This window comes from Scyliorhinus canicula, chromosome 4 (genome assembly GCF_902713615.1).
Source record: "Scyliorhinus canicula chromosome 4, sScyCan1.1, whole genome shotgun sequence".
In the NCBI taxonomy this organism is placed as follows: domain Eukaryota; kingdom Metazoa; phylum Chordata; class Chondrichthyes; order Carcharhiniformes; family Scyliorhinidae; genus Scyliorhinus; species Scyliorhinus canicula.
In genome coordinates, this window is record NC_052149.1 from 82,755,028 (window position 1) to 82,767,438 (window position 12,411).

The 12,411-nt window shown below is 42.1% G+C and overlaps 1 protein-coding gene across 1 annotated transcript in view; it reads left to right on the forward strand.

Annotated features, from left to right (window-relative positions):
* The window catches only part of tprb (translocated promoter region b, nuclear basket protein), a 162,294-nt gene that overhangs the window by 75,909 nt on the left and 73,974 nt on the right, over window positions 1-12,411 (forward strand). The window contains 5 exon segments of the mRNA XM_038793506.1: window positions 167-377; window positions 2,005-2,151; window positions 3,781-3,979; window positions 9,486-9,709; window positions 12,006-12,085. Coding sequence (XP_038649434.1) covers window positions 167-377; window positions 2,005-2,151; window positions 3,781-3,979; window positions 9,486-9,709; window positions 12,006-12,085 — 861 coding nt within the window.

Here is a 12,411-nt window from a genome sequence, read left to right on the forward strand (position 1 = left end):
ATTTCCTCATGTTTATTAGAATTGCAGTTCATAAGAATAGCCTAGACTTTACAGCTTATTTAATTCAAAGTTTGTACCTCTGTCAGTGTTGTCTTGCAGCCAGATCTGGACAAGACAATCAATGTTGTAAATTTTAAGTAGTTCTTTAATACTGTCTTGTTTACAGACTAAATGCATCGTCCTCTGTATCACAGCGGGATGTGCAGACTTTGAAGGTTGAACTCACAAGAGTGACTGTTGATCGTGATAAGCTGAAACAAGAGGTGTTGGCGAGGGTGTCAGATATTCAGGAAAAAAACAAAACTATTACCCAGGTTAAAAAGATTGGTCGGAGATACAAGACTCAGTATGAGGAGCTGAAAGCACAATATGATAAGGTAATGTATACATAACTACTCCCAAGCGCAGTGCTGCAGTTGCAGCAAATGGAAATATCTGCTGGAATTATTCAGCAAACCAGGCAGTGTCTTGAGAGAAGAAAAATAGTTATAATTTCAGGATGAGGACCTAAATTAAATTGATGAAAAATCATTGACCTGAAACATTAATTCTTTTTCTCCAGTTATGCCGCCTGACTTAAATATTTCCAGCATTGTAGATGTTAATTTGTGCAAGTGTTTTTCCAGGCTGGAGGTAATAAGAATTTAAATATTGTCTGATTGTTCTGCATGTTTTGGGTATTCTATTTTCGAACCCAGTGTTTTACTTATGTTGACCACCTCCTTTTCCTGAGCACACTTAATATCATGCCCAAAGTCTGCATGCACTGTAGCTAACCCATTGTATTTACTGAAATATTTTTCTTAGCTTACTTTGCAATAGTAAGCTAAGCTATACCCATATTTCTTTGGCCCACAACCGTCTCAATCACAAAGATCGAAGAAGGAAAATAAAATGTTGTCTGGTTTTATGGATAAAATGGCTTCTCACTTTGTGATAAGGCTGGAGTGTGAATAGCTGCCACTTGAAATGAATAATTAACTTTCTAAATATACTTCTCAGTTCAAAATTACCATGTTTTTAGTTTGTGAGAAACGTTCCCACTGTATTCTTTGTTCTTGAACCTAATTATACGGCGCGAACAACATATTTCAAATCTCAGACTTTAATCTGAATTCACCATATAGCTGTTCATTTTTTTATTCTGGGGATGTGGATGTCGTTGCTGGGACTGCATTTAGTGCCCATCGCTAATTGCCCTTGAACTGAGTGGTTTGCTAAGTTATTTGAGAGGGCATTGAAGAGTCAACCACATTGCTGTGGGTCTGGAGTCACATGTACACCCAAACTTGGTAACTGTGGCAGAGTTCCTTGCCTAAAAGACATTAATGAACTAGATAGGTTTTTATGACAACTGGTAATCTTTATTTCCAAATTTATATTGAAAAATGATCAAATCTCACAATTTGCTGGGGTGGGATTCGACCCCAGCAGTCCAGAGCACAACCCAGTGTTTCTGGATCACTAGTCCAGTGATGATACCACTATGCCACCAACTCCTGCCCCCCTTGTATAAGCTTACTGCAATCCCAATCTTGTTAGTTATGAGGAAATCTGCAGTGATGAACACTTATTAATAATCTGTAAATATTAAAGAACGCAATATTTCAAAATAGGCACTGTGGGTAATCCTTAATGCATAACACCTAGATCAATAACTGCATGCATTCTGTGTAGAATCCATTTCCTCATCTGTCTTGGAGTGCCTCCGTTGGCACTCTTTTTCCTAATTACTTAATTGAATCATTTTGTGCTAATTGGGCCTTCACTGCATCTCCAACCTCACGTTTTCACACCAGTTCATGGCTCTTTTTTAAATGTTGAGTTTTCATGATTTAATTCTGCCCCAAACCTAATGCTGTTCTCCCCCAACCTTTTGCTGCTGCTCGGCTATTCTGAATCACTTTTTATTTACTTTAAAAACATAAATACAGGTTACTGCTTTAAGTGGCACATGGCTAAAGTTTTATTTGTTTGTGTTGAAACATTTTTCTTTTCTCGCAGGTTGTTGCTGAGACATCCTCTCAACATACAGCAGAACAGCAAGCAGAGCAGTCCTCTGCTCAAATCACTCAGGAATTGCAAGAAACACTTGCTCAGTCTGAATCCAGAGCTAAGGCACTTGAGTCTCAGGCGGAAGCCCTGCAGAAGGTGAGGTGGCAAGAAATGAAATTATCCAACTATGGACAGTTGTAAATAGAAAATTTGCTTCAGTGCCAAATAATATACAACCTGTTGTAATTTTGTTTTAACTGTTTTCAAACACTTATCCCTGTACGTGTCCCTGAGCAACCCTAGAGGTGGAACCTCTATCGTGAAGACCAGTAATGTTTTTTCATTTTATTAATCAAGGATCAAATATGATCTGGTCTGTAACAAATGATGGAAATGACAAGGTTCTGCAATGCAAGCTTCTACTGCCACTGAGGCCCAAAATGAATTTGAAAGTGGCATATGAAGAATAAATGGCAATTCAATATCTACATATTTATATATGGTTGCATTGTAAATGTGAAAAGATTGAATTACCTGAAGGGAACAACTTGAAACAGCACACCCTAATCACTGATTATTTTTATTGGATCAACAAACCTATTTAATTAGACTTACTTGTTCTTTTGTGTACAGTGTGTACTTTTAAAAGGGTTTGTATTTGACATGAAATCTCAAATCCCCATTCTCGGGTTTTAAACTGTCATTTGCCAGTACTTCCCTACATATAACACCCGTGGGCTTTGCATCCTGATTTGCACTGGAGCAATTAACAAGACCATACCTCCATAAATCATCTTTATACTGGTTTGCTCCCAATTTCAGTTTTTCCTTTAACTGTTCTCCAGATGCCCTGGAGCTCTGTACAGAGCTAGCACTGCTTTGTCTTGCCATGGACTGTCCTGACCAGCTCTGTCCAGCAGGTCTAACTTGAGATCCTGGCCTGTCTGTGTCTCTGGCCCTCTCCTCCTTATAACAAAATGATCCATCTTCAGTTATTCACAGTCCTGTTGCCTTGCTTGCTTGCAGCTAGAGAGTGGAGGAAGTTCTATGATTCTCGCCAAAAGTGCGGATGTCCAGGATGTGTGACACCAGTGTATGTGCCGGGCACGTGACCTGCTCTCTGCTGCAGCTTCTGGCCGGAAGAGTGCATCATTCCACTTAAAAGCCAGTTGCGGCCGGCATTCTCTATTTCAAAGCCGGTTGTGGATGTTGAGCGCTTGTCCTGCAATCGGAAATACCGTGACCAATCGCTCTGCCATCCCCCTGACACCTGCCCCGGGTCGCGACTCGCACTTTTGAAAAATTCTGCTTTACTGCACACCATAACCAGCAATTTTGTCTCGTTCAGAACAGCCAACCTTGTGGACATGACCTGCCCTTGAAAATGGGTGAAATTCAAAGCTGATCTGTGAAAACTTTATTTGTGCCTCACTGAAATTTAATTGAGACGGTGAAAACAGATATTAATCTGTTCAAAGCAATTAACATTTTGTTCTGCATGGATAATTTGAGACCTGACTTGATGAGTGCAACTTGCTTCGGACAAACGGTGACTTTGGACCCATGGTTCCCAAAGCATTACATCATTAAAAGTTCCGTTGCCTCGTGTCCAAGTTTGTTTTGGACTAATTGATGAAGTTGGTTGACATGATTGGTCAGAAAATCTATTGTATTATTTATTTTGACCTCCCATTTCAATGTTCTTAAAGAATACAACCCAGAATTTCTGGGGGATCTTGTAATTAAAACTTGAGCATTCAGTAATTGTTTTTTTTATATTAATAGTCCGTTTGTGAGAAGGAGTCAGAAGTGAAAAAATTGCAAGACGAAGTTTCCCAGTTACACAGTGAACTTTCCCGCTTGCGACAGGAACTGCAGGACAAAGCAAACCTTGAAGAACAGCTTCGACAGCAGATTCAGGAGAAGGAAGAGAAGACCAAGAAAGCGATATTGGTAGCCAAACAGAAGATAACACAAATAGCTGGTTAGCCACTTGCACTTTCACAAATTCTTTTAAATATGAGAAAGTAGAGCAAGAGACACTTGGAATTTAAACTTGTACCCAAAATGGTTTATGGTGTGGAATTGTTGTTATTAATTTAAATTAGGAGCTACATTTAATGGTTGTAAATGTAACTGTTAAACCCAGAACTGAAATCAAAATGTGTTTTTTTTTAAAAAGCTAAAGCACGTCTTAATGATTTTCTCAAGTTAATGTTTCCTCCCCCCCCCTCACTCATTTTGTACTTTGTCACGTTGAATGTTCTTGAGCTTCTCTTTGCTCCACTTTTAGATTAAGTCTCATGCAGGGAATATGTTGGTGCTCCATGGAAAATTGTTCAGAAAATTTAGAGAGGAGGCAGAATAGGATGTTGGAACTTATCTTCCTCTCTCAAAGTACATCTTAATCCATTGGTCTCTTTGCTGAAGTAAGGAAGGGCTCAGTTAGGATGAGTAAAAATTAAGATGAATAAACCGAGGGCTAAATTTTATGGGGCCACTCATTGCTTGCTCCCCAGTAAAGAAGTTGGTTGCAAGCCAACTGACTGACTGACTGCAACCAAAAAATATGATGCGCAGTGATAATATGAAAAATGAAATGAAATGAAAATCTCTTATTGTCACGAGCAGGCTTCAATGAAGTTACTGTGAAAAGCCCCTAGTCGCCACATTCCGGCGCCTGTCCGGGGAGGCTGGTACGGGAATCGAACCGTGCTGCTGGTCTGCTTTAAAAGCCAGCGATTTAGCTGAGTGAGCTAAACCAGCCCCTAATATGCTGCGGGGGTGGCCTGAACCAAGTAATTATGGGACTTGTGCCCCTCAAAAGCTACCAGCCAATGCCAGATCCTGATAGTGAATCCAGCTGGGGCTGCAAGCAGTCCTGAGAAGGAAGACATCATGGATACCAGACTAAGATGGTTGCAGGTTTTTGGTGGGGGAAGGATTGAGAACCTTCACAAGAGGTTGAGATGTCGGGTCTGGAGGTGAGGGACGAAGAGGAGAGAAAGTGCCTGCAATAACTTGGTTCTGCCTTCCCTAGCCACACGTGTGGTGCAGGTGGAAAACCGACATTTAACTGCTGCTTAGTGGCCAGTTAAGGGCTCAGAAGGCTTGAGAATAGTTGGGCTCACTGATGCCTTAACCGCCCACCATACTATGAGGAACCGCTCAGGCATGGGTGGGAAGGTGATGGGCTACCCACTCATCTTATTTTACATGCTTCTTGCCATGCCCTGTAAATATGCTGGCTGGAGAACTGTAACATACCCCCCATAATATGCATAGTCTGCAGGGTGAACTGAAACGACTTAGATTTTCATTCGGTGGTGGTGTCAAAGAAAGGGGACAAAATGCCGATAACTGGAGTTGAGTTATATACTGGATTTGAGGGGCTGAATGGTCTTATGTTAAAGAAATCAATTTGCAGTCCATTCACTTGATCAACATTCGGTGTGTAATTCTTGATCAAGTTCCACTGAGTTTTGAAGAACTTTGAGAATTATTCCAGGAACCTTGCCTCCTTATGAAGCATAAACCACACCAAGCAAAAGCAACGAAGGACTTGTTCCAATGATGAAATCGCTTTGTCTTTTTTTTTCTGGGGAAACTGACCAGCTTCTGTGTAGTATTACAGTCAGAATTGAGAACTTAGACATGGGCAGCATGGTGGCGCAGTGGTTAGCACTGCTGCCTGACTGCACCGAGGACCCAGGTTCGATCCTGATCCCGGGTCATTGTCCATGTCGAGTTCGCACATTCTGCCCGCGTCTGCATGGGTCTCACTCCCACAACCCGAAAAGATGTGCAGGGTAGCTGGATTGGCCACGCTAAACTGTCCCTTAATTGGAAAAACAGAGTTTGGCACTCTAAATTTATTTTAAAAAAGAATTGAGAACTTGTAAATTTAAATTTAAATTCCATTTTGAGTTCTACAGTCTGTCATTTGATATAGTTTTCAATATAAAACATTTTAATTCAGCAAAGCTCTTAATGGTTGAATTAGCAATTATACCATTGATGATCAGCATGCTGCTGCAGAACATCGAACATTACAGCGCAGCACAGGCTCTTCGGCCCTCGATGTTGCGCCGACCTGTGAAACCACTCTAAAGCCCATCTACACTATTCTCTTTTCATCCATCTGTTTATCCAATGACCATTTAAATGCCCTTAATGTCAGCAAGTCCACTACTGTTGCAGGCAGGGCATTCCATACCCTTACTACTCTCTGAGTAAAGAACCTACCTCTGACATCTGTCCTATATTTATCTCCCCTCAATTTAAAGCTATGTACCCTCATGCTAGCCATCACCATCCAAGGAAAAAGGCTCTCATTGTCCACCCTATTTAATTCTCTGATCCTTTTGTATGCCTCAATTAAGTCACCTCTTAACCTTCTTCTCTCTAACGAAAACAGCCTCAAGCCCCTCAATCTTTCTTCGTAAGATCTTACCTCCATACCAGGCAACATCCTGGTAAATCTCCTCTGCACCCTTTCCAATGCTTCCACATCCTTCCTGTAATGCGGCGACCAGAACTGCACGCAATACTCCAAATGCGGCCGTACCAGAGTTTTGTGCAGCTGCAACGTGACCTCATGGCTCCAAAACTCAATCCCTCTACCAATAAAAGCTAACACACCGTACGCCCTCTTAACAACCCTATCAACAAGGGTGGCACCTTTCTATGTACATGGACACCGAGATCATAGCTTCATAGAATTTACAGTGCAGAAGGAGGCCATTCAGCCCATCGAGTCTGCACCGGCTCTTGGAAAGAGCACCCTACCCAAGGTCAACAACTCCACCCTATCCCCGTAACCCCACCCAACACTAAGGGCCATTTTGGACACTAAGGGCAATTTATCATGGCCAATCCACCTAACCTGCACATCTTTGGACTGTGGGAGGAAACCGGAGCACCTGGAGGAAACCCACGCACACACGGGGAGGATGTGCAGACTCCGCACAGACAGTGACCCAAGCCGGAATTGAACCTGGGACCCTAGAGCTGTGAAGCGATTGTGCTATCCACAATGCTACCGTGCTGCCCCTAATAAATTTAGAGTACCCAATTATTTTTTTTCCAATTAAGGGGCAATTTAGTGTGGCCAATCCACCTACCCTGCAGACCTTTGGGTTGTGGGGGCGAAACCCACGTAGACACGGCGTGAATGTGCAAACTCCACACGGACAGTGACCCAGGGCCGGGATTCGAACCCGGGTCCTCAGCGCGGTAGTCCCAGTGCTAACCACTGCACCACTGTGCTGCTCCGAGTTCTCTCTGCTCATCCACACTACCAAGAATCTTACCATTAGCCCAGTACTCTGTCTTCCTGTTATTCCTTCCAAAATGAATCACCTCATACTTTTCTGCATTAAACTCCATTTGCCACCTCTCAGCCCAGCTCTGCAACTTATCTATGTCCCTCTGTAACCTGCAACATCCTTCCGCACTGTTCACAACTCCACCGACTTTAGTGTCATCTGCAAATTTACTCACCCATCCTTCTACGCCCTCCTCCAGGTCATTTGTGAAAATGACAAACAGCAGTGGCCCCAAAACAGATCCTTGTGGTACACCACTAGTAACTGAACTCCAGGCTGAACATTTCCCATCAACCACCACCCTCTGTCGTCTTCCAGCTAGCCAATTTCTGATCCAAACTGCTAAATCACCCTGAATCCCATGCCTCCGTATTTCCTGCAATAGCCTACCGTGGGGAACCTTATCAAACACTTTACTGAAATCCATATACACCACATCAACTGCTTTACCCTCGTCCACCTGTTTGGTCACCTTCTCAAAGAACTCAATAACGTTTGTGAGGCACAACCTACCCTTCACAAAACCGTGTTGACTATCCCTAATCAAATTATTCCTTTCTAGATGATTATAAATCCTATCTCTAATAAACCTTTCCAAGACTTTGCCCACAACAGAAGTAAGGCTCACTGGTCAAAAGTTACCGGGGTTGTCTCTATTCCCCTTCTTGAACAAGGGGACAACATTTGCTATCCTCCAGTCTTCTGGCAATATTCCTGTAGACAATGATGACATAAAGATCAAAGCCAAAGGCTCAGCAATCTCCCCCCTAGGATAAATCGCACCCGGCCCAGGGGACTTATCTATTTTCACACTTTCCAGAATTGCTAACACCTCCTCCTTATGAACCTCAAGCCCTTCTAGTCTAGTAGCCTGTAACTCAGTATTCTCCTCGACAACATTGTCTTTTTCCTGCGTGAATACTGACGAAAAATATTGATTTAGCACCTCTCCTATCTCCTCAGACTCCATGCACAACTTCCCACTACTGTCCTTGACTGGCCCTACTCTTACCCTAGTCATTCTTTTATTCCTGACATACCTATAGAAAGCTTTAGGGTTATCCTTGATCCTACCTGCCAAAGACTTCTCATGTCCCCTCCTGGCTCCTCTTATCTCTCTCTTTAGGTCCTTCCTAGATACCTTGTAACTCTCGAGCGCCCTAACTGAACCTTCACGTCTCATCTTTGCATAAGCCGCCTCCTCCCTCTTGACAAGTGATTCAACTATTTTAGTAAACCACGGTTCCCTCGCTCGACCACTTCCTCCCTGCCTGACAGGTACATACTTATCAAGGGCACACAGTAGCTGTTCCTTGAACGAGCTCCACATTTCAATTGTGCCCATCCCCTACAGTTTCCTTCCCCAACCTATGCATCCTAAGCCTTGCTTATCATAATTGACTTTCCCCCAGCTATAAATCTTCCCCTGCGGTATATACCTATCCCTTTCACCGCTGAAGTAAACGTAACTTAATTGTGGTCACTATCAGCAAAGTGCTCACCTACCTCCAAATCTATCACCTGCCCTGGTTCATTACTCAGTACCAAATCCAATGTGGCCTCGCCTCTTGTTGGCCTATCAACATACTGTGTCAGGAAACCCTCCTGCACACATTGTACAAAGAACGACCCATCTAAAGTACTCGAACTATAGCGTTTCCAGTCAATATTTGGAAAGCTAAAGTCCCCCATAACAACTACCCTGTTACTTTCGCTCCTATCCAGAATCATCTTTGCAATCCTTTCCTCCACATCTCTGGAACTTTTTGGAGGCCTCTAGAAAACTCCCAACAGGGTGACCTCTCCTTTCCTGTTTCTTACCTCAGCCCATACTACCTCAGTAGACGAGTCTACATCAAACGTCCTTTCTGCCACCGTAATACTTGACTAACAATGCCGCCGCCGCCAACCCCCCCAACAACATCGAAATGGCCACAACATCGAAGTCCCAGGTACCAACCCAAGCTGCAAGTTCACCCACCTTATTCCGGATGCTCATGGCGTTGAAGTAGACACACTTTAAACCACCTTCCTCTAAGATGTGTTTTTAGTCTTATGTCACTTTTTTGACAGAAATTCGGTAATGTGATCCACAGGTTTTAATAAACTTAAATTTCTTTAGTAGGATTTAAAACTTAAGGTAGCTGGGTTTTATTGTCTTAGGTTTGAAGGAGCAATTGGCACAAGAGAATGAAGAGTTGAAACAGCACAATGAAGAATTTCAACAACGTATCACAAGTTTAGATCAGCAGAGAGAAGAGCTGGAGGTGCGCATGAGTGCACTGAAATCACAATACGATGGCCACATTGGTCGACTTAAACGGGAACTGAAGGAGCATCAGGATCGACAGCATGACCAGCGTGAAGAGCCGCAGGAAATAACTAAGGTGTGTGGAAAGGTCTTGGCATTAGAGAATTAGAAAATCCTGAATTTGTAATAATGCAAAATTGGAAAGTAAAGTCGATGCTTTATTATATGCATACTGCATTGTGACCTAGAAGCCTTTTTAAGGCGATCACCATATAAATTGTAGCACAATGGTTAGCACTGTTGCTTCACCGCCATAATACATCGGAGCAGAATTAGGCCATTCGGCCCATCCAGTCTGCTCCGTCATTCAATCATGACTGATTTTTTTTTTCTCATCCCCATTCTCCTGCCTTCTCCCCATAACCCTGATCCCCTTATTAATCAAGAACCTATCTATCTCTGTCTTAAAGACACTCAGTGATTTGGCCTCCACAGCCTTCTGCGGCAAAGAGTTCCATAGGTTCACCACCCTCTGGCTCAAAAAATTCCTACTCATCTCTGTTTTAAAGGATCGTCTCTTTAGTCTGAGATGGTGTCCTGGTTCTAGTTTTTCCTACAAGTGGAAACAACCTCTCCACCTCCACTCTATCTTGGTCTCGCAGTATCCCTGTAAGTTTCAATAAGATCCCCGCTCATCCTTCTAAACTCCAACAAGTACAGACCCAGAGTCCTCAACCGTTCCTCATACGACAAGCTCTTCATTCCAGGGATCATTCTTGTGAACCTCCTCTGGACCCTTTCCAAGGCCAGCACATCCTTACTTGGATACGGGGCCCATAACTGCTCTCAATACTCCAAATGGGATCTGACCAGAGCCTTAAACAGCCTCAAAAGTACATCCCTTGTCTTGTATGTTAGCCCTTTTGATAATGCTAACATTGCATTTGCCTTCTGAACTGCTGACTGAACCTGCACATTAACCTTAAAAGAATCATAAACATGGACTCCCAAGTCCCTTTGTGCTTGGGTCATAGTCTGTGCGGAGACTGCAACTTCTCCTCGTGTCTGCTTGGGTTTCCTCCAGGAGCTCCAGTTTCTTCCCACAAATCCCGAAAGAAGTGCTGTTAGGTAATTTGGACATTCTGAATTCTCCCTCAGTACCCAAACAGGTGCTAGAGTGTGGTGACTAGGGAATTTTCACAGTAACTTCATAGCAGTGTTAATGTAAGCCTACTTGTGACACCTGATAAAGGTTCTTATTATTAAAATACTCAGAATATTATTGCAGTGAAACCTAAATGAAGTCATACTTAGTTGATACTCTTGTTTTGATTCCTGTAATTAGTTCCAAGTTATCATGTAGCTGAGATTTGCTTCGGCACAAGCATTTAAAATTTTAGGAATTTTGGGTGATGTTTCTGGCCTTTGACTTCACTGACTTTAAGGGGATCGGAATCCTCCATTTAATCATATACCGATATTTGCTTGCGACGAAGGCATTGTAGCATTATTCTTTGATTTTAAAATGACAGACCACCGAGTGCTTTAGGAAAGAGTTATAAAAAACATGCGTGAGAGCTTGATTTTAGGAAACACATACGGTTTGGGTGCATTTCAGCCTTTCCCTTTAGTCAAATGGAACCTCCATTTAATATATCAACCAGAGCGTGGCACCTCTGAGAATGGGTTTCGTATAGACTGTGTGCTTAAACCTCACTTTACTCTGGTAGCTCTCCTCTCTAGGGTCGTGACAGCCAATGGGCTTTCAACATTAAATTTTTTTTAAATTTTGATTAAATAATTGAAGTCCAGTGAGGTGCCATCCCCAAGCATATGCACACTATCAGTATCTAAAGCAAGTTATTTGCAAAGACAATGTCACTTAATGTTAGCTAAATGTAACGTGGCAATCTAAAGATTTTAATATTGCATATCATTTTGATCTGCATAGCAGTGTGTCATTTGTGACTGCTTCAGGAGAGAGTTAATAATTGGAGATGACTGCCTCGTTCAAATTCATCTGGGATTAGCTTAGTTATCCAGTGAAAATCTATCTTCAAAGGCTATAAAAATGGATGGCAAATAAAAAAAAGGATTTGGCAGATGCATTTAGGTAAAGTAGTATTATGGGGATTTGGAGAAATTGTCTAGGCAGTGAAGAGGTGAGTTATTGCATCCAAATGGTGCTGTTTTTGGATGTTTGATAAAGATTTTGCTGCTCGATTGCTTCAGCTGCTGCGAGAGTATAATGCAACTTGTTGCTTCCTGCATTTTTCATTGAACCATTTTGATTTTTGAATGTTCAAATGTATGTAACTCACTGATTTATGAAAATTGAATGTAAATCATTTTAAAATACTAAAATAATATTAGCAATATTAAACAATGTTGAAATAAGGAGCTTGAGGTTAATTATTTCTGTTTCGCACCAGACTTCAGAACCACAGAGGCAACTGGATCAACAGAGGCAAATTACCCTCAAACAAACTCCAGCATCTGTGGACAGAGGAAGGTAAGAATTATTCACTGCATCTGCATTCTTTTTTAACTAGCTTTTGTATATTATATATCTGATTTGATTTATTGTCACATGTACCAAAGTACAGTGAAAAGTATTTTTCTGCGGCCAAGGGAACATACACAGTACGTACGTAGTAGACAAAAAAAAGTATCAAGTTCTCAAGTTCAACCTATTGTGGTCATTTTTCAACAATGCGAATTAGCAGCATCAAAGAGCTAGGGTTTTAACTGATGTCCAAAGAGAAGAATCTTGTCTTTTAATTTTATAGAATTCTGATGGAGACTGCAGCATTGACTATGTCTAAACCAGGGGTGGGC